The sequence below is a fragment of the Erpetoichthys calabaricus genome, chromosome 11 (genome assembly GCF_900747795.2).
Source record: "Erpetoichthys calabaricus chromosome 11, fErpCal1.3, whole genome shotgun sequence".
NCBI classification, from domain to species: Eukaryota; Metazoa; Chordata; class Cladistia; order Polypteriformes; family Polypteridae; genus Erpetoichthys; species Erpetoichthys calabaricus.
The window spans coordinates 130,382,381-130,407,672 of NC_041404.2; the positions used below are offsets into that span (position 1 = coordinate 130,382,381).

At 34.1% G+C, this 25,292-nt stretch overlaps 1 protein-coding gene across 3 annotated transcripts in view; it reads right to left on the reverse strand.

Moving 5' to 3' along the window:
• Positions 1-25,292, reverse strand: part of ints1 (integrator complex subunit 1) — a 75,985-nt gene that overhangs the window by 21,996 nt on the left and 28,697 nt on the right. For all 3 annotated transcript variants that reach the window (XM_051933624.1, XM_051933623.1, XM_051933625.1), the window contains exons 25-40: positions 23,193-23,360; positions 22,846-22,957; positions 22,411-22,569; positions 18,558-18,704; positions 18,269-18,367; positions 17,040-17,164; positions 16,459-16,713; positions 16,001-16,160; positions 13,451-13,582; positions 10,639-10,807; positions 9,692-9,815; positions 5,433-5,551; positions 5,197-5,284; positions 3,782-4,029; positions 2,401-2,530; positions 1,323-1,456 (exon numbers count right to left, since the gene is read on the reverse strand). In XM_051933624.1, the coding sequence (XP_051789584.1) occupies positions 1,323-1,456; positions 2,401-2,530; positions 3,782-4,029; positions 5,197-5,284; positions 5,433-5,551; positions 9,692-9,815; positions 10,639-10,807; positions 13,451-13,582; positions 16,001-16,160; positions 16,459-16,713; positions 17,040-17,164; positions 18,269-18,367; positions 18,558-18,704; positions 22,411-22,569; positions 22,846-22,957; positions 23,193-23,360 (2,369 nt within the window). The remainder of the gene's footprint in view (positions 1-1,322; positions 1,457-2,400; positions 2,531-3,781; positions 4,030-5,196; positions 5,285-5,432; positions 5,552-9,691; positions 9,816-10,638; positions 10,808-13,450; positions 13,583-16,000; positions 16,161-16,458; positions 16,714-17,039; positions 17,165-18,268; positions 18,368-18,557; positions 18,705-22,410; positions 22,570-22,845; positions 22,958-23,192; positions 23,361-25,292) is intronic.

Sequence of the window (25,292 nt, forward strand, 5' to 3'; positions counted from 1 at the left end):
CACTCTGGAACAGGGTAAATCTGGACTCATCAGACCACATGACCTTCTTCCATTGCTCCAGAGTCCAATCTTTATGCTCCCTTGCAAATTGAAGCCTTTTTTTCCGGTTTGCCTCACTGATTAGTGGTTTTCTTACATTTACACAGTAGTTCAGTCCCAGTTCCCTTCGCATTTGCATGTGGAAATGCTATTAAACTATTAAACATAGACCCGAGTTCTACTGTTGTTTTTCTTCGATTTGATTTCACCAAACATTTAACTGATCGCCGATCACGATCATTCAGGAATTTTTTCCGGCCACATTTCTTCCTCGAAGACGATGGGTCCACACTATCCTTCCAGTTTTAATAATGTGTTGGACAGTTCTTAACCCAATTTTAGTAGTTTCTGCAATCTCCTTAGATGTTTTCTCTGCTTGACGCATGCCAGTGATTTGACCCTTCTCAAACAGACTAACATCTTTTCTACGACCACGAGATGTGTCTTTTGACATGGTTGTTTAAGAAATGAGAAGCAACTCATTGCACCAGTTGGGGTTAAATAACTTGTTGCCAGCTGAAAGATAATCGCCCATGCAGTGATTATCCAATAGGAGGCTCGTACCTATTTGCTTAGTTAAATCCAGGTGGCAACATTTTTTTTGGCCAGGCACAGTGTAATAAAAATAGGAAATGTTTAGCACGACAAGTGACATTTACAGCAAAGGCTCTCAAACTGTGGGGTGGGCCCTCCTAGGGGGGCGCAAAGTAACAAAAAGGGGGGCGCAAAGATGTGAAATAAAGAAAACAAGAATCGAAAATATGACAAATACATCTATTGAAACCAAAACAAATGAACTTAAAGTACATTCTGATACTAGAAAAATAAATATAGAGTTAGGTAAATGTCGATAAAAGTTAAGTAGGTATAATAAAATATGCATCTATGATATATCATTAATTAAAAATAGAACAAATGGTATTAGTGGGCTCCTTTCAAAAAAACGTTAGGGGGGCGCGATTAAAACTGTTATGAAAACTCGGGTCGCAAATACTTAAAGGTTGAGAAACGCTGATTTACAGTAAGTTAGCAAGCCATCATGAGGTTTGCAACAAATGGATTTAATTGATATAATCAGTGTACTTGATCTCTTAACTACATAAAATTTCAATGGTATGAAAAAAAAGGGACAAAGACATGAACACGTCATGTCCAAAGGGTTAGAGAATACTTTGTGCCTGTAAAATACTGCTGGCTATTTCACAAAGAAAACATCAGATATCACAAATAATAATGAAGGAAAATGAAAAAGTAAAGCTATAAAAAAAAAAAAAAATCAGAACCTCAGGAGGAGAACAGGATGTGCCACAGCTAATTTTCTGCAAGCCATATTGGCATCGGACATTCGATTTTCTGCTGACTTCGAGTCTCCAGTGTCTGCAAGTAATGTAAATAAGCGATGTACCAAAACATCCAGCTAGCACAGAAAAAGAAAATAGGAATAGCAAACATATCATTAACTCTCACATTTAGACAGCCACTCTTTGTATTATATAATTTAAACCCAATCTTGTGGTCTGTAAATAAAAATTGCCTTACTGTATAATGAGACTTCATATAAAATGCAAGAATTAATTTTAAATCTAAACAACTATCGTATATCTTGCGCTCATTCATTATAATTTTCCTCTTTTGTTCTTTAATATTCTTCATTATTACAGAGCAATAGAAATTCCCTATTAGTTTTCCAATAATTTTATACCTTTTTTTTCATGAAAAAGTTAACTTGTTCAAGGGGATTGCAATAATTGCCCTTAAATTGTACAATTAATTAGAGCCAGTAATATTCTTCAATCATGCAGCTCTTTCTCTTTAGTTCATTTTTTTCTAGATTACGTGTAAATATTTACTAACAACTTTAAAGCAGCACAGTGAAAAACAAAGTACATCTTGAATAACTGGTAGCAACACAAGATCTAATAAATGATGTTCTTGTTTACGTACTAAGTAATTTAACTCTGATGTTTTATGTTTATAAAAACATTAACTCTTCAAATGATACACATGAATATTTAAATTAAATATTGAAAAACATCAATTCTGATGCATAAAGTTGAAAGAAGTCCTCTAAAATTTGTTTTGCATGTAATATTTAATTTCATACTTTTATTTTGAAATGAATAACTATTATTCAGGTTTCCTTAAATTGTTTTCAAAATATTCAGCCTGTAAAATTAATTAATCTATAATAAATTAAAAAAACATGCATATCTTCAATCCTGCTCTCTTGGGAATGGTTGCGATAAACAAACATGATAACAGATATACAACACATAAACAAAATATATATTGTAATTATAGCACACAGTAAATTCCTATTGGTTTCCTAAGACTGCATACCACAGCTTAGTGAAGACACACCTTACAGATGCTGCCTTCTGCTGCGCCTTCACTATTAAGTATGGCATCTGGAAGGGTTATATGCTGGATCACCTTTGGTACCTGTAGATATATCTGCAGCAGGAGGTTCTGGCATCGCTTGCTCATTATACTACAGAAAAAACAACAACACAACAGAGAGTTGCTCAAATCTAACAGAATAAAAAAAAATCCTTTGCATTCATCATAACTTTAAAGTCTACAGAAAACAATAAGGTTCAAAATCTATTAATTTAAAGGTTATGCACAATAAATGACCTTCAAGTAGCATAAACACCCAGATTTGTGGCTAAACAAAAGTTTAAGATTTCTACAAAGTAAACGATATATTTGAAAAACAAATTTAGCTAATAACACTATTTATTCAATGTGTTTTATAATAGCAACTATAAAATTGTTCACTTGCTATAATAATTCAAGATCAAAACATTCCCAAGATTTTAATCTATATTTACATGCTTTGTTTACCTTTCAAAAGTCTAACAAAGAAATCATTTTAACTACAAGCCTTACCAGTGTAATAAGTTTAAACAGCAACAAAATACTTTTGGGAAATTTTTTTTGTCGAGATAAGGATTTTTTTTTTTTTTTTTTAAAGATACTCGATTGTATTATATGAAATTGCAAAGCTTTACATTATCCTCTTTGTTAGCAATAGTTTATAAATGTCTTCATCTATCTGTATCCTGAAAACAATTTTTTTGATTACAATATGCTGTACATATATAGATAGATCTACATACAAGGCAGAAGATGGCCTCAGAAGACTCTAGTATATTTTACACAGCACATGTATGACACAGACACTTCATATACTTCTAACAGTACAGTTTGGGATACAAGAGGAGACCAGGGTCCTGAAGATGAACTCCACATAAACAAGTAAACAGAATGCCATACCACACAGAGCAAGACATTGGATATAAATCTTAAATGGAATAAAGCTGAAGCAGGGATGTTAGCACGACCAACCTCTGTAGCACCAGGCAGAAGGCAGGAACCATCTTTGGACAAGGCACATTTGTGCAAACACACATACACACTCATTTATAAAAGGCTAATTTAGACCCACCATCCTAACCCTACCCTTCTTTTGAGATGTGGAAGAAAAATGACTGTACCAAGAGAAATTCTACGTGAAGATGGGTAGAACGCACAAATTGCAAACAGATAGTGCTAACCCCTGCAACACTGTTGGTACAGCAGAATCAAATAATAATATAAGTCTTGAAAATGCACTTAATGATATGTTAGCAGCTTGTCTTTCACAGCTTTCTAACAGAAGTATAGTCACAACAATATACTGCTGGTTCAATCTTTTTAGGACGCAAACAAAACTTTTCCCAATCACATGCCACAATACCTGTCTCCCCATTTCTTGATGCAGCTTATCAAATATTCAGATACTTTCTTGACACTCTCCAGATCTCCATGGTAACAGCTATGAAGTAATGGTAGTCGAGACTGTATCAATGAACAGGAAGTCTCATCTAGTGTCTTCTTGCTTATTGAAGGACTACTGTCACTCATTTCAGACTCCAGTAAGATAAGATCTACAAGGCTGATCAACTCTGGAGGCTTGAGACGCAAAACAAACTCCTCTGTTCTTTTCTGCAAATAAATGAGACATTCTTCTTTTAAAATTTATAATAGTTTAGGCAGTGTCAAGTAAAATGCTAATATTTAGTAAAGTGTTCACAGTTTGTAGCCATTTCTAAGATTATTAATGATTCTCAGGTAGATTAATAATATGATACCACAAGAGGAACTGAAACTAAAGTTCGCACACTTAAATGTCAGTGTTTAAAAAGATTAAGAAACGTTAATAAATAATCAATAAGATGTAACTATATTTTTAGCACCACTGAGAATAGTGCAAAAATTAAATAAATGCATTAATATAATTAACAATGTCAAAATAGTCAAATCAAAGTTTAGCTACAGTATGACAACCTATACATTTAAAAGTTTTTAAAAAACTGAGTTACAGTAATATCAAATACACATCAGATATACATTTCGCATATAATTTCAAAATGACTGTCAAATGCAAAAATACACTCTTAAATTGAATGATGTGAAATATTAACTATCAACAATGTGCCATCTACTGGAGGACAGCAATATTTCAACCCAAAGGACATGGAAACAAGGCAGCATCTAATCTGGTTGTGGTGTCAATCTGCTAAAGGATGTAGTCATAGCAGAAAAAAAGGCAACACAGAACACCTTCATTCTGAGATTATTCGTATTTTTAACAATAAAGAGCAATGCAAAATATAATGAAGTTTATGTCTTTCTCATGAATTTTAAACACACTGCATTTGTGGACAGTTTATGTTAAATTCCCCTACAAGTAAAATAAAAACAAACACACTCGTTCACACACACAGTGACAACTATCTATATCCATATTGTACATTCGCAAACAAACTATACCTATATTTCACTAAGACTCAAGTAAAATGTATCTGAAACTTTGGTTCAATGGACCCGAATATGGATGATTGCATAAGTCTTTATGTCAAAATCAAACATAAGAGACTAAGTACATTCAAAACAGATGTTGTATTCTGCATATAAAAAATGAACTGACAAAACACTTGAGTTGACTGGTTTATATTGTCTTTCTTGATGGCTACCTAAAATTTCATGAATTAAATGATAATGAAAGCAAATACAAGGTACAAAAATTGTAAACTAATGCTGAATACACTATTGATGGAGTGCTCATATTATACTGGTGTGAAATGAGTGCACTAAAGGTTTATTCTTAACCTGTGGAGTCTTCTGGTCGCGGCCTTGCCAAATACGTGGAATGTGAATACACGCCCAAAGAAAATCCAAGGATGATGATGGGTCAAGCCTAGAAAAGGCAAATAAACAATGGTACATTCATCACCTGAACATTTCTTAAGGATTCATATAAAATGAATTATGAGTGAAGTGCATGTCAATATAAGTACATTCTTTCATTCAATATAATAAACCTCAAACATAAGTTTCAAACTCACCTGAGCTCACGTTGCTTACTAAGCAAAATCCTAATGCACTGGTGTAAGGTACTCCAGTTGGACTGATGTGTCAAAAGTGCCAAAAGGTAGGGTCTGTAAGATTGCATATTACCTTTGCCCTGTTATTCACAAAAAAAATTAAGACATAAATCTTCCTAGTGAAAAAAACTTCATTCAAAATAAGTACTGTATATGTGTTAAAAGAGATATTATGCACGACTGACACAACACAATTATAACAAAAATGCCGATTTTTTTCTTTTGAGTTTCATTTTTTCATTTTCTTTATTGTTGTTGGTTAATTTCATAGCAATAAAAAACAACAATACAAAAAATGAATTTACTCTGTGTAATCATAGCAATGATAGTTTAGGTTTATTGGTAAAAACGTATTATCAAAGATCATGAAGGTGAATAACAAGTTTAAATACTGGTAAGTTAGGTGATATGGTATAATGGTACAAAATCTATTACAAATATTCAGTAAACTAATACAAGCAACAGATCATTCTGTGTGTAAGCAACAGTCTTGTACAAACATTGAAATCTGTAGATCAGGAAAATACTTGTTTAGTGTTGAAAGACAGGAGTAAACACTTCATCACTTTCATTATAAATCTGTGTTTCTCCAAATAAAAACTTTTTAATTGCGTCATATTTTTATCAAGGAAGTTCAATTACAATTTACTATGCAGTGAAAGACGTAGGGAATCTGTAGTGAGTCAAAAAGCACTGAATCTGCAAAAGCATGGCTTACTATAAAAAAGTCCTATATTCTTCGTGCATATTGTAATTTGTGCCTTCATATAAAACAACTGTAACAAAAAGTTTGTTTAAAGATTAAATCCTTTTAAAAGTAAACCTTTCGCAAAATTGGGCATACAGTGCATCCAGAAAGTATTGACAGCGCATCACTTTTTCCACATTTTGTTATATTACAGCCTTATTCCAAAATGGATTAAATTAATTTTTTTCCTCAGAATTCTACACACAACACCCCATAATGACAACGTGAAAAAAAGTTTACTTGAGATTTTTACAAATTTATTAAAAATAAAAAAAATTGAGAAATCACATGTACATAAGTATTCACAGCCTTTGCCATGAAGCTCAAAATTGAGCTCAGGTGCAATCTTGTTTCCCCTGATCATCCTTGAGATGTTTCTGCAGCTTAATTGTAGTCCACCTGTGGTAAATTCAGTTGACTGGACATGATTTGGAAAGGCACACACCTGTCTATATAAGGTCCCACAGTTGACAGTTCATGTCAGACCACAAACCAAGCATGAAGTCAAAGGAATTGTCTGTAGACCTCTGAGACAGGATTGTCTCGAGGCACATATCTGGGGAAGGTTACAGAAAAATTTCTGCTGCTTTGAAGGTCCCAATGAGCACAATGGCCTCTGAGGTGACCAAGACCCCGATGGTCACTCTGTCAGAGCTCCAGAGGTCCTCTGTGGAGAGAGGAGAACCTTCCAGAAGGACAACCATCTCTGCAGCAATCCACCAATCAGGCCTGTATGGTAGAGTGGCCAGATGGAAGCCACTCCTTAGCAAAAGGCACATGGCAGCCTGCCTGGAGTTTGCCAAAAGGCACCAAAAGGACTCTCAGACCATGAGAAAGAAAATTCTCTGGTCTAATGAGAGAAAGATTGAACTCTTTGGTGTGAATGCCAGGCGTCACATTTGGCGGAAACCTTGCACCATCCCTACAGTGAAGCATGGTGGTGGCAGCATCATGCTGTGGGGATGTTTTTCAGCAGCAGGAACCAGGAGACTAGTCAGCATAAAGGGAAAGATGACTGCAGCAATGTACAGAAACATCCTGGATGAAAACCTGCTCCAGAGCGCTCTTGACCTCAGACTGGGGCGACGGTTCATCTTTCAGCAGGACAACGACCCTAAGCACACAGCCAAGATATCAAAGGAGTGGCTTCAGGTCAACTCTGTGAATGTCCTTGAGTGGCCCAGCCAGAGCCCAGACTTGAATGCGATTGAACATCTCTGGAGAGATCTTAAAATGGCTGTGCACCGACGCTTCCCATCCAACCTGATGGAGCTTGAGAGGTGCTGCAAACAGGAATGGGCGAAACTGGCCAAGGATAGGTGTGCCAAGCTTGTGGCATCATATTCAACAAGACTTGAGGCTGTAATTGCTGCCAAAGGTGCATCGAACAAAGTATTGAGCAAAGGCTACGAATACTTATGTACAAGCGATTTCTCAGTTTTTTTATTTTTAATAAATTTGCAAAAACCTCAAGTAAACTTTTTTCACGTTGTCATTATGGGGTATTGTGTGCAGAATTCTGAGGAAAAAAATGAATTTAATCCATTTTGGAATAAGGCTGTAACATAACAAAATGTGGAAAAAGTGATGCGCTGTGAATACTTTCTGGATGCACTGTATATGACCACAATCTGATCCATGCTATTCTCTCATCTACAAGCCTGTTATTAGACGAGAACAGATCTCTTAGCATTAGCCAAACCAAGAGTTTGTGTATATGTGTTTAGGTTGGTTGTTGATTACAATATTTCTATTTTTCATGAGCTTCTGTAAAGTCTTCATTTCCTCATGGGGACAAATAAAGTATTATCTGCTTATTGTGAAATTCCAGTTTTTCACAACTAACCACATTTAAAGGCCAACTATGCATATTCAATGTCACTAAAATAACCAGTATTGAATATATGGAGAAAAATGCATGCATGGTATCAAACCTTTCCAACTACTGTGTACTAATGATGTCCAGAATTCACTTGAATAGCCATCCACTAACCTCTTACCAAGTCATTTCTCTCTATTATAATAAAAAAATCTTGGGTCGAGAAATGATCTTCTCGGAAAGACACTTTGACGTCCCACAAGACTAGACTTTACCACCTTTGGAAGCAAGACAAATGAGACGGTGACTTCTGCACGTCATGCCCTACTTACAAATAACTTAAAACAAGAAAAACGGACATCTAACCTCTCAGTTGTTGGAATGCTTTTGGCAGACACACTTCATGTGCTCCCACCTCTTAAAAATTGTATACGTTCTAGATGGCACGTCAACGAGTAAGTGAAGAAGAAAGAGCAGCACGTCGAAAGGAGACAAAAAAGCGTTGGAGAGAAAAGAAGGCAAAAAAGAATGCACAAAAGAACAATAATAATCTATGTGCAAATTCAGAAAATAACAAAATTAATAATCAGCCCGGACCAAGTAGAATCAAAAACCTCATAGGTCCAATCAGAAATAAAAGACTTCATAAAGACATTCAAAAATGTGGGCACGACACACCTGGAGAGCAGGTTAAAGATTATGAAAGCAGTGGAATTCGAAAGGCTCAAAAAAATGTTGATGCGATACACATGCAGAGCAAGTTAAAGGATATGAAAGTAGTAAAATTCAAATATATCAAAAAAAAAAAAGGAAGTAAAGATCGCATTAGCACAAACAAACAGAAATTATTACTCTGTGAAATAACGGAACAGCAACAAGAGACCGAATATATGGACATAAGTGATATGTCAGAAGTATGTAGATATTGTAAGGCTTTAAAGTTTAAGTCAGAGACTTGTTGTTCCCATCAGGGAAAAGTAGTGTTGCCTCCCAATGAAGAGGCGTATCCGCGAAAATGAAAAGATTTGTTGTCACAGGTGGAACAGTGGTAGTGCTGCTGCTTTGCAGTAAGGAGACTGTGGAAGATTATGGGTTCGCTTCCCTGTTCCTCCCTGTGTGGATAGTGCTTTGAGTACTGAGAAACGCGCTATATAAATGTAATGAATTATTATTATTATTATTAAAGTGAAATCCATAAACACTACAGGCAAAATATCCGAATCTACAATATACTTTTCACGATTGCATCATTCAATGTTCAAAACGTAGATTTACACAATAATGGACCATACGCTATGAGAAGCTGTGGCTCTGCAACAATTAAAGCTATGACAAGTTTAATTTTGAAGAAACCACAATTCGGTCAGGTGTATATTTATGATCACGGAGAAGCGATGCAACATAGAATCGAAAGAGTATGTAACAGTTCCCATGAAAATAACAATCTCTTTAAATTGTATATCCGGATAACCAATTCCAGGGGTGGGCGAAGTCCCGTATTAATTCATTATATTCAAGTCAGAGACATTGTTTAAAACAACAATCTTTCCTTTTTGTCTAGCGTACAAACTTCATTATAAAGAAGGTTTACTTTTGTTGTTTGATTAAAAATATTTAAAATTTATTAAAAACTACAGTAAAATGGCAGCTAACCTTACTCCATGCAAAAAGGAGACGAAGTTGCATTTCAGGGCAGAGAGATGCCACTTCAGGATCAAGAAGCTCCAACCAGTCTATAAAGAGTCCAGATGCAGATACCATCTTTGAGAGTTCAACGCTGAACCGGGAAAATAAAAAGTATTTCTTATTTCATGAAAATATATGTACAAAATGATTTCAATATAGACTGACATAAGGTTAAGTTAATGATATAGAGCACAATTTTTATTTAGATAAATAATAATAGGAAAAAGAAGAATATTGAATACTGAAATATATTTCCAAAAATTTAATTCATTCATATTACAATATGGTAGCTTAATAGTATTATTCAAATAAAATGGCACCTATGCCAGAATACAAACAAGAATGAAAAGAAACGTCTGACAGATATCTCCAATATCACTACTGTGTTTATACTTTTCATTTGCAAAGCCAAATGCATTCACTTTGGGAAATTCACACAACCGCTTACGCTGAAAGAAGACAGCCTCCCTGCTCTCAGCCATATGCATAAACTCTTTTTGGATAATTATAATTAAAAAGAACAAAAATGACTACCTACTTCCATAATGTCTGCATATGAACTAAATGACATTATTTCTTTTAACTATATAAATGTGATGAGGGAGGTAGTTTTCAAAGCAAAATTCTATAAGCAACTGTGCTACTTTCAGGATGCATTTGCCTTAAATATATCGATGAATAACATTTTTATGTTGATATACATTATTTGAGTATATTTATATGAACCATATATATTTAAAGTTAATATATTAAGAGATTTATGCATATTTTGGAAATGTGCAATGTGAAATATATTAGGGAGTTCAGTTTAGAACCGAGAATGCAGAGTCAGTTTTTTAAAGTAATATGGGTAGCTTATATTTGAAGAGTTAACTGCTTTTTTAGACAAAATAACTTATTTCATAAATATGTACCTGTTAGAATCAGTCTCCACTTTGCAATGAACATCTTCACCTTCTTGAAGAAGAAAAGAATTTACCATGGTAACTGGGTGCTTCAACTGTGTTTCCATGCCAATGGTAAGCAGGAGGGACAGAAGTTCCTCCACATATGGAGACTTTGCCTCAATGAGACCATGTAAAACTAAAATAATATAATCATATATTAATATCATCCAAATAAAACATGCAAAGTTGATAACATTTATAATAAAGATACTTTAATAGATAACATAAGGTACAATACATAATATTACACACAATTTTAATTAAGATGAAAACATTGGCTTGACAGCAGATTTCTTCTTTAAAAACAAACTACAATGAAATGCCAAAACACAACAAAGGACCACAGACCTGAAACTACCTTTATGCTGGATTTATGAACATCCCTTGTCACCAAGCAATATATAATAAAATACCACACACGCCAAGGTAACCATCTTTTTAGGTAACACAATCAGAGAAATGCTTTATCATTCAAAACAAGAAACATGTTAGAGATTACTGTTAGAAATAATTTTTGTCAATCTTAAGCTTTGTTTCCAGAAGGCATGGTGACTCAGTGGTCAGCCTTGCAGCTTCACTGATCCAACATCTTAAGTTTAAATCCACATTCAGTCATTCTCTGTGTCTGTCTCACCATGCCTGAGTGGGTTTTTCCTTGAAGTAATGACGGTGAGAATAGCAAGCAAAGTAAATGAGCAATGTGTTGGCTCTTTGAAGTGGGGATTTTAAAGCATTGTAGTAAAAGGAATTATAAATTATTTTCTATTATTTTCTGTTTGCATTAATTAGAAGATCTTAGCATTAAACAACAATCAGGGATCTCAGGTTTAAGAGTGAATGGGACAGAATCAGATGCAAAATGATTACTTTCAGGACACCAGAAAAGCGTTTAGAAAACCTGCTTTGCACAGCACAGCACAGCTTAAGAATCTCTGTGCCAAAATTAGTGCAGGAAAAAGAAACAACTGTACTTTTACAATCAGATACCAGCACTTGTATTCGAATAAGACCTATTTTTAAATAAATTCAAATCATATTTGAATAGCAATGTTTGATCTTAAAGCTCTACTATACACTTTACAAGAACTGGTAATATACAAGTGTAATTATTAGGGATGGTCTGATCAAGACTGACCAATTTTCACTTCAAATGACTCATTCAGCGATAGGTAAAACACATTTTTTCAGAACTTTCTTTTCTAAGCTTTACAGAAATTTACTTGTAATGCTAGTTTATGCAGTATATTACAGTACTTGAGGAATCACACATGCTATTCTGCTGCCTAACGTCGTGTAAACAGAGATTAGACAGGCAGAGTTTAGGAGAGTGAAGATAGGAATAGCAGTCTTTACATTAAAGAATGTGTAGTAATAAACTGAGAAAAATGAATCTGAAGAGTTGTCCTGTGCACGGAGAGGAACGGCACAATGTAAGAAAAGAGGGGTGCGTTTTAGGCAGAAATTAAAACAGAATGAGTTCAGAACTTTTTTTACTTCTGTCCTATAATTAGAATGGACACTTCTTGTCTGAGTGTGGACAGTGAGCAAACGTGTTTGGTAAAGCATTTCACATTTTTAATTATAAAAAGAACAGATATAGAAGAATGTGCTCTAGGTGATTAGTGAAAAAAAAATTGCTTGTTAGCAAAATGTGTTGATTTTGCGTGCAAACTGGTTAAGAATGTTAGCCCTGCATCTTCTTGATAAACATAAACACATGTAAAAGGCCGTTTTATATCAAGTCCTACTATACACTTTATAGCCCTACTATACACTTTATAAGAAATGATAATATACAAGTGTAATTATTAGTGATGGTCTAATCAATTAGCTGATTCTACTGATATCTCTACATAGAACATGTAATATGTGGTGATATTAATAAGCAAAACTGTAACTTCAAAAAACAAAATAAGCAGACACTTCATTGATTTGAAAAGGTGCATGAGAATTTGATGAACAGTTGCACGGTCAGTTCTGTGGATCCACAATATCCTGCTGAACTTGAAGGGAACTGCATTATTTTATTGGATTTATCAACTAGCACCTATTTCTTATTTTACAAAGCAAATTAAGAGGACAAAGACAGCAGCTAATTCTACTTAGAAAAATACTTATCAATCCTTTTGTTTATAAATCATTGTTCTGATGTTTATCACATGTCATGTCATTTTTCTAAATTATAAATTTTAGTAGGAGGCACAATATTTATGTTTTCATTCAACAAAGGCAAAAAAGGCAGCCAAATTATAAAATATAATGGTAACTATAAAAATGCTTGCATTATTTCTGTAAACTTCAACTTAGTGAAGCAGAAACTTTTTGATAGGGTGTCCAGAGACTAATATTAGTTAGTAATCAATTTGGTATAGAAAAGCTTTATATTTATCCAAATATTTGTTGCTAAGCCAAACAGGAAAACTATAAGATACCCAAAGAGCAAGAGTGTCTTAGTTTTAATCATGTCATTACATTTTCAGTGAGTCTACATTGGGTTGGAAGAAATCAGAAAACAATCAGCTATCATAAATAACTTAATATACACAATATACACTAATTAACAATATAAACCAATAATATGATAATTAATAATTTCAATATAAACTAACAAAAATTAACAGTATAAAATAATAGCACACACATGTAGTACAATATTATTATTTTAATAAAATTGTACTATGTTGTACTTAACCTACAGAGCTTTAAAGGAAAATAAACAGCAAACCAAAGTTGTAGTGACCTCCCACCGAGAAAAAAAGAGCGTTTGTGTATACAGTACCTTTCCCAATTAACTCTGGCTCAGCATTGCACCTTTCTCCAGATTTGAGAGATGCAATAATATTCCGCACTGCAACATCAGAGTCCCTGCGATACAGGAGAGTTTCTGCTAGATGGAGGAATCCACTGCGAACTGTGAAATACAGAAGTCAAATTCAAAAATTTTTACTTAAATGGAAATAAAAATAACACGGGAAAAGAATGGGGTAGTAACAAAGAGAAATGTTAAACCTACAAATAATTACCAAGCCAAAAGATGCTGTCTTCAAATAATAACAACATCTGAAAGAAAAAACATAAGCTTTCTAATTCAGATGTAACACATTAAAAATAGATTCATAACAGGATGCAGATGTCTTGCCCTTGGCATGGTGTTCTCACACAGCCAAATGCTCTAGTTTGAACTGCCAAAGTTTCTGCTTTTATGGAGAAATGGCAGCACTCCACGATTAACAGTTAATCAACAGCACAGATTCGCAACCTTTGGTTCAATTACCCTCTTAACTTGCATAGTAAGGGAGTACTTACTTTTCCACAAATGGGTTCTGCATATTAACTTATCGTAAATTGAAGAAATACTGATAGAACAAAATTGATTATGTGCCGCTTACTGGATTCAACTAATCTTGGGACTTGATGAAACCTAGACAATCACTGTATTACTCATGTCCCAAGATCTAAAACTACAGGACTTAAAGAGGGTGTACTTTAACTTTTCATATCATCTTATGCATTGTTTAAGACTTATTCTGTCTCTGCTCCACAAGAGCAGAAATCCCTTTCTAAACATATTGCATGTTAAGCTAGCAGGTAAACTTACATAAACGCTCATCTGGGTAGACTTCCATCAGTCAGGACAACTAACTCCAAATGTGTTTAAAGCAAAATGAATCTAGACACTAAACAAATTTCTCTGCATGATAACGGGACATAAATATATCCTGCAAGTCTTGGAACAAGAACAAAGTGTTTTCAAAAAACATTATCTTCTAACGAAAACCTACATGCAATTTAAAGGCCTAAAATTCACAGATACTACAATCATTTCAATATTTTGTCTCAATGCAGGAACCAATAGCTAACATGATTGTTAGTCAACAGCAAGACACACATTTACATTCACCAGATACAGAGGTCAATTAACCTGTCAGTGAATATTAATAAATTGTCCTAAACAGTGCCGTGCATAGACCCTGAAAAGAAAAACTGAGGGAGGGGGCTGACGCTAGTGCAAGATTGGTTACAAATACAATAATGTTTGTAACAGCTGTTAGCAATTTTCAGGAGTGAGTTTCATTAACTTACTATAATAAAATACATGTTAAAACTGGGACTAACTAACCATGCTATCTAAATAGTGTTGCAGAACGGAACATTTCCTCTTGTCTGAGAGTTTTTTCCTTATAACAGGTACATAAAAGATTTATACGGTGCAGTTCACATTTCTATGCATTCTTTTGTTTGAAATTTGTTGTATTTGTGCAATATATAGATAGTTGCATGAGCCCTATGTAGGAGTTTTGTCTGTGTATGAAAGAATATGAGGAATCCGAGACTAGTATTTGAGTCAAAGTGAACACTGCCAGTGACAACCAAATGATTTCTGCTAAAATAAAAAACAGATTTGATTTCTTCTCACAACAGAATACGAATATACTATTAAATGTACTTTCTTTGGTAATATCTGAAATTTAGTAACCCTAAAACCACATAAACAATATGGATATGTTAGTTGCTCGGGTGGGCAATGTCGGTCCTGGAGTGCCACTGTGGCTACAGGTTTTCATTTCAACCAAATTGCTTAATTAGAAATCAATCCTTGCCAATTTCATTTTAAAACCTTATTTAATTTTATGGCTTGTTAGTCTGCATTGTAAGGTTTTTATATAACAGATTTTTTTTTCCTTTACAAGGATATCATACAAATGATTTGAAGTGTAAACGTATAATTTTCAGTCTGTCACATTTTTTTATTAAGTGTTTTATTAAACAGTGCATGATGAACACACACAGAGGTAAATGGAAAAAAGCTAGATGAAGAACTGCTGGCTGCTTTGTCATTTACATCTTATTGCTAATAAGGATCCAATAAAAACACTGAATACAGCTGTTTAAGATTGAAATAAGCAATTAAGGGTGGGGAACCTTAACAAGCAAGACCACTAAAATGAAGCATCAAGATGTCACTTAAGAAATGTGTTTCATTAGTAATAATTGACTTCTCATTAAGAAACTGAGTTGGAACAAAAAACTGCAGCTCTCCAGGATTGACGTTCCCCAACCCATATTAGTTCTGAATAATAGTTCAGAAAAAACATCAAGCATAGTTCACATCTTACACGATTCTGCTGTAAACTATCTTAAGAAAAAAATGTCATTTATTTGTAGTTGTTATCACAGGATTCTTACAAAATATCACTAAGCTTTTGAAGAAGCTTGCCCCTACTTCTCAGATGATTACAAGGTACTTTGGTAAGAGACTAGTGCAAGCTGTGACTATTGTTGATACCCAAAAACAAATCTGGGGGATTGAGGTAGGTGATAAGCTTACCATCACTGAGCCGATGTTTAAGGGAGTACTGGGCAGCAAATGCTTTGAGCATGGTACGAAGTGGTCCTGCTTCAGAGACAGGATTTTCCAACCAGGACAACATTTGCATGATAGCCTTAAAAAACAGGGAAGAGAAAGCCATGTCTTGCGGAACACAACGCTGAAACAAAAAGAGAAAAGTAATTATTATATGGCAACATTTCAAGGTGTTAAACAAGCCAAGCCAAATCCTTTTAAATCCTTTTATTCATTGATTCATCATCACATACAAATCATTATTCATCTCTCACTGTAGGTTCGATATGACCCCATTATCTGCCATTTAAAAGTTAAAAACAAACTAAAATTTTCAAAAATCCATGTCCAAGACTTCAGCTTAAAACAAGTATTTTTTCTCCAAAGTAAATTATTTTCTTTAACCATAACGTGGACATTTAGGCATTAATCAATTCCTTTACCTGATACTGATAGAGCTGACGCATCAATGGGCAGGACATGACATGATTTCGATGCATGGCTATTACAAGTGCTCCACCATGTGGAGAGTTGAGGAGTGCTCCAATGGCCTGAAGAAGACGAACAGCAATTCCAGTAACCTGAGCATTTCCTTGCCTTATACGGGCCAGTTCTTGGGCGAGAGCTTGCTGAAGGGACAATGAGACCTGTCGAGGGTTGGAGCTCTGCCACCGTGGATCAGAATTTAGTGGAAACAACTGGAAAAAAAAATGCAAGCTGATCACAAACAAATCCCTCTCTCTCATGAAGGATTCCAGATTAAAGTCCTTACTATTCAGCAAACTTGTCAAAAAAAAAGATCAAAGAAATAATATCTTTATCTTATATGTATCAAATCCGTCTACCAAAAGAAGATGCTTTACTAAAAAAAACTATAAAACATCTTGTGCAAGATCCTCTAAAGTAGAAATGTAAAGATTTTCATAACTACAAGAACAAATGCCAATATGCATTTAGGATTTAAACACATACAATAGTACGTACTTGGTACTTCTTTTTTCAGTCTAAGCCACAAATTCTATACCTGAAGAAACATATTTGCAAGGTCATCATCTGGTCCAATGACAGGAATTTGATTTGAAGCTCGAACCCTTAAAGGACCCTGGGGTGGTTCAACTTTTATCTTTGCTCGACTGACGTCTGCACTTTCTGAATATGCAAAATTGATAAAGAGTAATAAAAAAAGATGAAAATAGGAAAAAGCAGCAATTAATTAACATTCGCTTCAATTCTACATTTTGCATTGCTCAAAAGAATTAATACTTGTAATTAGAAAAAAAATGTTATTATTTATTAAGTCAAAGAGTGTTTAAAAATCTCATCTAAAAACATAACAGGTCAAAATGGAAACAGATTAATTTATGGCATGTTAAGCAATTTTACTCTCAGCTGCCTAATTTCACTCTCATATCACCAAACCGATTTTAGTTAAGGGAAAAAAGTAAGTTTTCGTGGGTCTTGCATTACATTTCTAATTATACTTCATGTAATGTATACTAGAAAATAAATTGATTTTTTTTCACCTTAATATAATTACTGTAGACAATCCTATCAGCCACTATAATTAAGATCAAATTAATAAAGATTGTTTATAGTATGATTTAGAACAAATTAGGAAAGACTGTTTTAATGTATCTGGATCATACAAAAGTTAATCAAAATGAACATTTGATTAAATAAAAAGAAAAAAAAATGAAATCATTAGGATGTCTTGATTAATTTTAATTAGACAAAATTATAAGAGTCTACAAAGATTCAATCACCTTCTCTTCTTACTAAAAGCACTTTTGAACATTTAGATTTGTGTAGGAGAATATTACATTATAAAACAATTGCCTCATATCAAGGTCACTGTATTAAGACAAATGATTGTAGAGTGTTTTGCCATAAGCAAGCAAAATTATTATATTTTCAACAAGCAAAATGCAGATTTTAAATTAGAGAGCACCTCTAAACAATAACTTTCATTGTACAGTGATTTATAGAATAAAAAGCTCTGTAGTTCTGAAACTAGTGCAGTGGTAGTTTAACTTCCTTGATTTGGGTTATAGGTTTATAGGGTCATTACTGTCACATGTACAGAGTAAAGTGAAATTCTTACACTGTAAGTAAATCTTGGGGTCTAAACCATGAGGTATAAAATCCAGTGTCTCAGCCACCACATCTTAATGTCTACACCAAACATGTTTGTGTTTATAAGATCTCTTGAACCTCTAACTCAAAAGGTAATCTAGTAATCTGCAAGTCAAATACCTCTGCGGGAATTCAGAGAAGCACTCAATAGTGTATGGAAAGTGTGTCCACCAGTTGCTCCTCTCTCATGTTGCACTTCAACAAGATGTGCCATGTAATCTGATATAAATGGAACAAAAGATATATTTTATTTACCTACAGTATAAAAGTTTTATACCATAAAATATAATATCAAGGTTTTATTTCAAATACTTCATAAATCAGACAACAGCTGTACAATATATTCTATATAAACTGTCAGAGGGTCGATAAAATGTTTTCAACTAACAAGAATGGAAAAGACACTTACTTTTATCCATTATATTCTGTTCCAGAGTCTGTGGGTCATGAGATACAGCTTGATCCAAGTACTGTAATAGTTTGCTCATGCTAGAGACTGGGATACCAAAAGACTGAACAAAGAGCAACAGCTGTTGAGGCTCAAGATCTTGCAGTGCTATAAACAAATCAGAAATGCAATTTGCACATTTTAACATGATTATAAATAACACCTGTGTTTTTAGGTTTTAACTTTTGCAATAATAAACTGTCATAAGATTCATTTCAGTACCATGAGTACTGTTTATATGTACAGATATTGGTTTGATGTTTTGAACCAAGCTCAAATGTTTTTTAGGAATCATTTTGTTGACAATTAATCAATTTAATGTCCTCCTTAATAGAAGGACAAGTGTCTATGTGTGTGTCTGTGTATCTGCGTGTCAGTCCAGTTGCTGTGACTCTGTTATATGGCAATAGGTATGGGATTCTTAAAAATAATACTAATGTTAGTGTAATGTAATATTAGTGTAATCTGCTGGAAAGCAAAATACAATGCATTTTAGTATTTTATGCATTACAAAACTCACTCCAAATAGATGAAGCACTGTACTGAATATGCGGAGGTCTACATTGATTACTTAGATTTCAACCTGTCTTAGATGGGTAGCACAGTTAGTTTCAGGCAGAGGCAAGAGGCCTACGTCAACATTTCAGGCTCAGTATTTTAAAGAGAAAAGAAGGAAAAATAAAGGAAAACCCTTCAATGCTTTGCAAAAAAAAAAATCCATCCAACATTTTTTCCACATTCTACAGATGTTTTGCACTAATTAAAGTAAATTAAGCTTTACAGTAGGAGCAAACAATTTACAAAGGTGTCCCAACTTCTGTTGATTACTTTAAAACCCTCTGTGTGACTTAAAGTAGAGTTGGAACAGACAGTTTACTTCACCATTTGAAGTACTACTTGGGCAATATTACACTGTATAATTGCAAGAAAACAGCAATTAACAAATGAAATGAGACTGAGTATTATTACCCTTAGAAGTGTAGGCTTTTCATTTAGAGAATTTGCAAAAAAAAAATAAAAAATTCGAAGTGTCAGTGAGTATGGTGTCCTACACAATCCAAAGGCAATTGGAACATGGAAGAAAGTCTGATAGGAAGAGATCTAGGAGACCCAAAGGCACAACCCAATCAGAAGACAAGTTTCTGAGGGTCAACAGCTTTGCATGATAGGTACCTCACAGCACAAGTGCTTCAGGCACAGCTTAACAGTTGTCAACAAAGCCAAGTCTTGGCTTGTACTGTGAATTAGAGACTTTGTGCTGTAAATTAGACAGGGCGAGAGGCAGTAAGAAAGCCATTCCTTAAAAGACAAAATAGAGCCTTGAAATACTGGCTGTGTACTACTACAGACTGGAAGAAAGGCTTATGGACTGAAGAATCAAAATTTGAAATCTTCAGTTCATCACGTAGGGTGTTTGTACGCCATCGAGTTGGTGTAAGGATGGTTCCCCAGTGTGCGGCACCAAATGTCAAACATGGAAGAATGGGTTCTTTTGCTGAAGAAAAATTTGGTGACCTGCACAGAGTGACTGGCATTCTGAATCAAAAGGATTACTACAGTTTGGCTCTTACATCAGCAAAAGGTGGTTAATTTGATGAATCAAAAATATGAAAAAAATTTTGTAAAATTAATGATTCCTTATTGAATTAAAATAAAGTAGAACAAAAAGTAACAAAAAAAATAAAACACAATTTTTTCCAGCATGCACACATTCTAAAAATCACCCATCCCATGTACCATGAACTATCCAAAATTTGAAAATGATAACAGTAAGAACTATCTCAATACATTTAACTTTAAAATGTTTTATTAGTAATTTCATTTTCAACTATTTTATGTCCAAATGGAGTGTTCAAATGTTGATATAATACTCCCAAAACATTTATGAGGAAGTGATTCTAAGTTAGAGGCATGAAGGTAATGGCGTTGTTTCTCAGTTTGGCTCTCTAGTAGAGTTCTGCACAGGACAGATTTCCTCTTAACTCATTCAGCTGATTGACCTACACGGTGGTGCTTGATCTGTATTAATCACCACAGCTAGTTGTGTAAATTAAATCTGATTAAGTAGAATGCAGACTTAAGGATGTTGTCCTAATTGAACTACACAGTTGCTATTGTGAAAGCAATGTATCTTATTTTTCCTCACCTACTGTATTTTTAAATGCTGTGTTTTTTATTTTATTAAAGCAAGTTGTAGTTAACCTAACATCCTCCAAAACAAAAACATATTGCAGAAGCAGAGCAGGTAAAGGTGAACTAAAAAGAAAATACAAAGAGCCCAATATACTCTGCTTCCACTAATCCTATTACTATCAGTAAAAATCAAGTTTCATTGTCTATACCATTTTTCATTTATCCTGAAAAATAACTTTATGCTAACAAAAAAGGAGAAAAAATCTTTGAGTAGAATAAAGCTAACTCAAAAAAGTCAAACAATTTATTTATACTACTTTACAGTGTGTGTTTATAATGATTCCACAAATTGAAGTGATCAAGGCATAAAAACTTAATAGAGTAAGGCAAATACAATTACAAGAAAAAATGAAAAAAACTAACTCAATTATCACTAGCAACAACGTTCAATCAGATGTGTTTAATAAATTTAACAAAATAATGTCCAGGCAATGTAAAGGTATATACATTCTTTTTAACTGTCTACTATCATTCTCTTTCAGTCCACCTAATTACTTTAACATTTTCGTACTTGAAAATGTGTAAACATGCTTAATGTAAATAATTAAATGTGTGATTTGTCTTTAACCATTTTTGTTGTAGTATTAGGTATTTTGTGTGGGACATGTCTAGTCACATTAAGTTAGTGTTTAGAAATTAAACTTTTGGACTTTAAAACACACAGTGCTTCTGTGGTTAAACAGACTGGTCAGGTCAGGTCAGGTTGGGGAGCATGCACTGGTACCACGCGTTGCCACTCCCACCACACGACAAAACAGCTCGTGATCCTGGTTGGTAACCCCCAGGCAGACACGCGGTCCAGTCCCACCCCCTGGAAATGACCAACTATCTGCCTTAGCCAGGTGTTACATGGAAGTCCCTATGGCCTGGTCGTGCCACATATGTAAAAGGTACAAGACAAAGGTATAGAGTTAATGCTGTATTTTTAAACATAAGGCATTTTCTCCACTCTAGCCAAGTGCATATAATCTCTTTCCACAAATATGCAATGGCATTTTTTCTCCAAAATGGCACCCAAAGAGGTTACAGGATTGCTTTTACTAGTATTTAATACTTAACAGCAACAACATACTGACAGGACTAAATATGTTACTGAATTTTAATAATACCAGAATCAAACCTTACAAACATACTGTGAATTGTTTCTCAAAAAAACACATTTCCATACCTTCAAATAATTACCTAGAGGCAGAACTACACATCAGCACTTAAAATACCAAACAGAAATGTCAGTCTTTGTATACTCAGTTGGCCAAAAGGTACATGGCGACGGGTTTTCAATCCTTTATTATAGCAAACAATTATAACTTTTGTTCCAGAAATCATAATGGGGTCAGGATAAGGTCTGTTTTGAATTGTACCACTTGTACCTGTGCCTGTATGGCTTGTATGTAGTTTTGTTGTCTTTAACGCTTGACTTGGTACATTAAATTAGGGGTGGATAGTTTACCTAACAACCTGATTTACAATCAAAGTCAATATAAAAATGACACCTTACCATACCAAAAAAAATGATATTCATCACTATTCCTGTTTAACCACTGAAAATATATATTTGAAATAAACACTCTTGTCCAAATGTAAATACAAACAGAAAAAAAAAATCTGTTTGGCTGCTTACCTGCATCAACTAAACGTGAAACCTCTGAACGGATCATTCTAAGTTTCAGCCAATCAGGAAGTAACAAGGCCTCCTCAGAAGTATCAACCAAGAAAGCAGTAGGCAGAGGTTTCTTCTCTGGAAACCAAATGTCAAGAAGACTGAAAAAATCACTTTCACCTATGAAAGCAAAACAGTATTAGTTAACTTTTCAAATTTAAGCAAGGGTAGTAGCAAAAGAAGCTAAGAAATGTACATCTTATAAATAAAAAGCTGTTAAAAATGTAATGAAACATTTCAGTAATGAAAATTCAAGAAATCATTAACAATTTTATTACGATGAGTGTAAAACAGTCTGCATTATGTGGCCTTTACATATACTTTGAAGAATGGTTAATGTAATTATAAACAAATTGTTTAAACTTCCAGCAAGCTTTGACTTTAAGGCACACATACCCTTAGGTGGACCCAGAGTCAGCAAAATAACCATGGCATGGACTACAAGAATGTGCATGGTGGCAGTCTCGCCTGTTATCCAGCGTAGGAAGACCTGGTCTTGAGATTCAGACTGAGAAGGAAGCAGAAATAATTTATTTGATAATCATGACTTACCAAATATTTTAGAAGTAACCAACATAACTAGCTGAAAATACACAGAAAAATGTGCTGGCTGAAAATATTTTAATGCAAATATATGTGTTATTGGTTCATATCTATCATGCCCCATTCCAAAACCTTAATTATATATTTTTAAATATTTCTAAGTAAATTCTTTTCAGTCATAAAATTCTTATAAAACTCACCCAGCTGTATAAATCTTCTCCCTCTTTAGTTTTTCTCATTCTCTTAATGTATTTAGAAAAGATTGAAATGAGAGCAATGAGCACGGCATCCGACTCTGGTCGAAAAGAATTTTTTGAAAAAAGATGAGACATGATGGTTGAACGTTCCACAATCAGACGGGCTACATCCTTCAAAAAATGAATAAAAAAATAAATATTGTATTTAAAAACAGGATTTAAAAATATATAAAACATCTTTTTAATTGTCGGACAAAAATACATGGCATGGTCTATTGACTTTGCAGTGACTTGTGACCCACATTAGGGTAAAGGTTTGGCTGAAACTGTTAGATATGATCTGAACATTAAAGAATAGCAATTGAATGTCCATTGTCCATCAAGGGTTTAGCTTGTAACTGATAACATAATCCAGTCCTAACCTCCTCATCGTCGTTTATAGTTTTCCACACGAAAACATGTCCTTTTAAGTGATCCAATCTGATTGAACTAATAATAATTCTGGTATGTCTTTTGTCATTGTTGTGGTTGTTCTAATATCTACATTGATATTGCTACAAGTAAACTTATGTAGTGAGAACTAGTGCTGGGCGGTAAAACCAGAATTCTATATCACGGTATTTTTCAAAATTATTCCGGTTTATATCATGGAATATCATGAAATTAATGTATTCTGTGTGGTGATCGCTGCCTGCGTCTTCTCTTAATGCAAGAGGAAGTCAGTTTAAGAAGCACGTAGCAATTAACATGGCTCGGGGAACACTTAAAACAAAGCATTCAATGTGCTACATAACTTATGATGGGGTTTGAGAAAATATAGTAAATTAAATATTCATTTTAAGATGAAGTTTAGTTTACGATGTTCTACTTTAATGACAAATTACGAGAATAAAGTCAACATGTCGACTTTAATCTCGACATAAATGGTGAGAATAAAGTAGAAATTTCAAGAATAAAGTCAACATGTCAACTTTATTCTCGTCATAAGCGTCAAGATTGAAGTGGAAATGTCGAGAATAAATTCAACATGTCGTCACACTATTACACAGTACCCAGGTACATTACACAGTATTGGGAAAAAAAAATAAAACAAGTACAACTTGGCTTGCAGTATTATCCAGTAGTATTCACACATTTGAACATAATGGTCCACATTCGACCTTTTAAAACCAAAGTATCTCCAGACAACAGACACGGCTCCTTTATTAGGCAAACGTTCTTCTGTGTCAGCATGTTCAACTTTACCGTCTGCTACAGCTTCAGTTTCAGAATGTTCTCTGTCCATTTTCACCGTTCAATACCTCCAGTAACGCACTAATGTGAAAAAGGTCCCCCCTTAAACAGTTTACCGCTACGCCACGTTCCAAACGTTGTTTAGGCTATTTAAACCGGTGTTGCAGTATAAGAAAAATCCATATCATAACAAAAATAAAAAACGTTTTTTGGTATGAACCGGTATACCGCCCAGCACTACTGAGAAGTCAAGCAAAATTACACCTTTTATTGGCTAACTAAAAATACTACAATATGCAAGCTTTAGGGGCAACTCATGCCCGTTCTTCAGGCAAGATGTAACTGCATATTGTAATCTGTTCAGTTAGCCAATAAAAGATGTAATTTTGCTTGACTTCTCATCTTTTCTTTCTATGCAATTCTTTGAAATAAGCAAGGAGTTTAATTAACAATAGTGTTAGTCAGAGGCTAGAGTCTATTTGAAATTAACCTGTAGCCACAATTTCTTGAATGGACCAAAATTAGGCTATCACAGCTTTTATAGGCAAAACTGAAGTAATATCAAATGGTACTTCTTATCAAATGGTACAGCTTCAAAAAGGATCAATGTAACATCTTAGAGAATTATGGGATTTAATTTACCATGAATTGCAATAAAACACAGTAACATACAAAACTTATAATTTTCCACTGCAATATTAAATAAGCCATTACAAACAGGTAAAGCATTTTGGGTTTCCATTCCATTCTTACTATTCAAATAATCTACACTTTATAATTAAAAAGTTCACCTTGATACAAGTGTATTTATCCCTAGTAAGCAGACTGTAAACTAACATTTTTCAAATTGGACATTTAACAATTCACAGT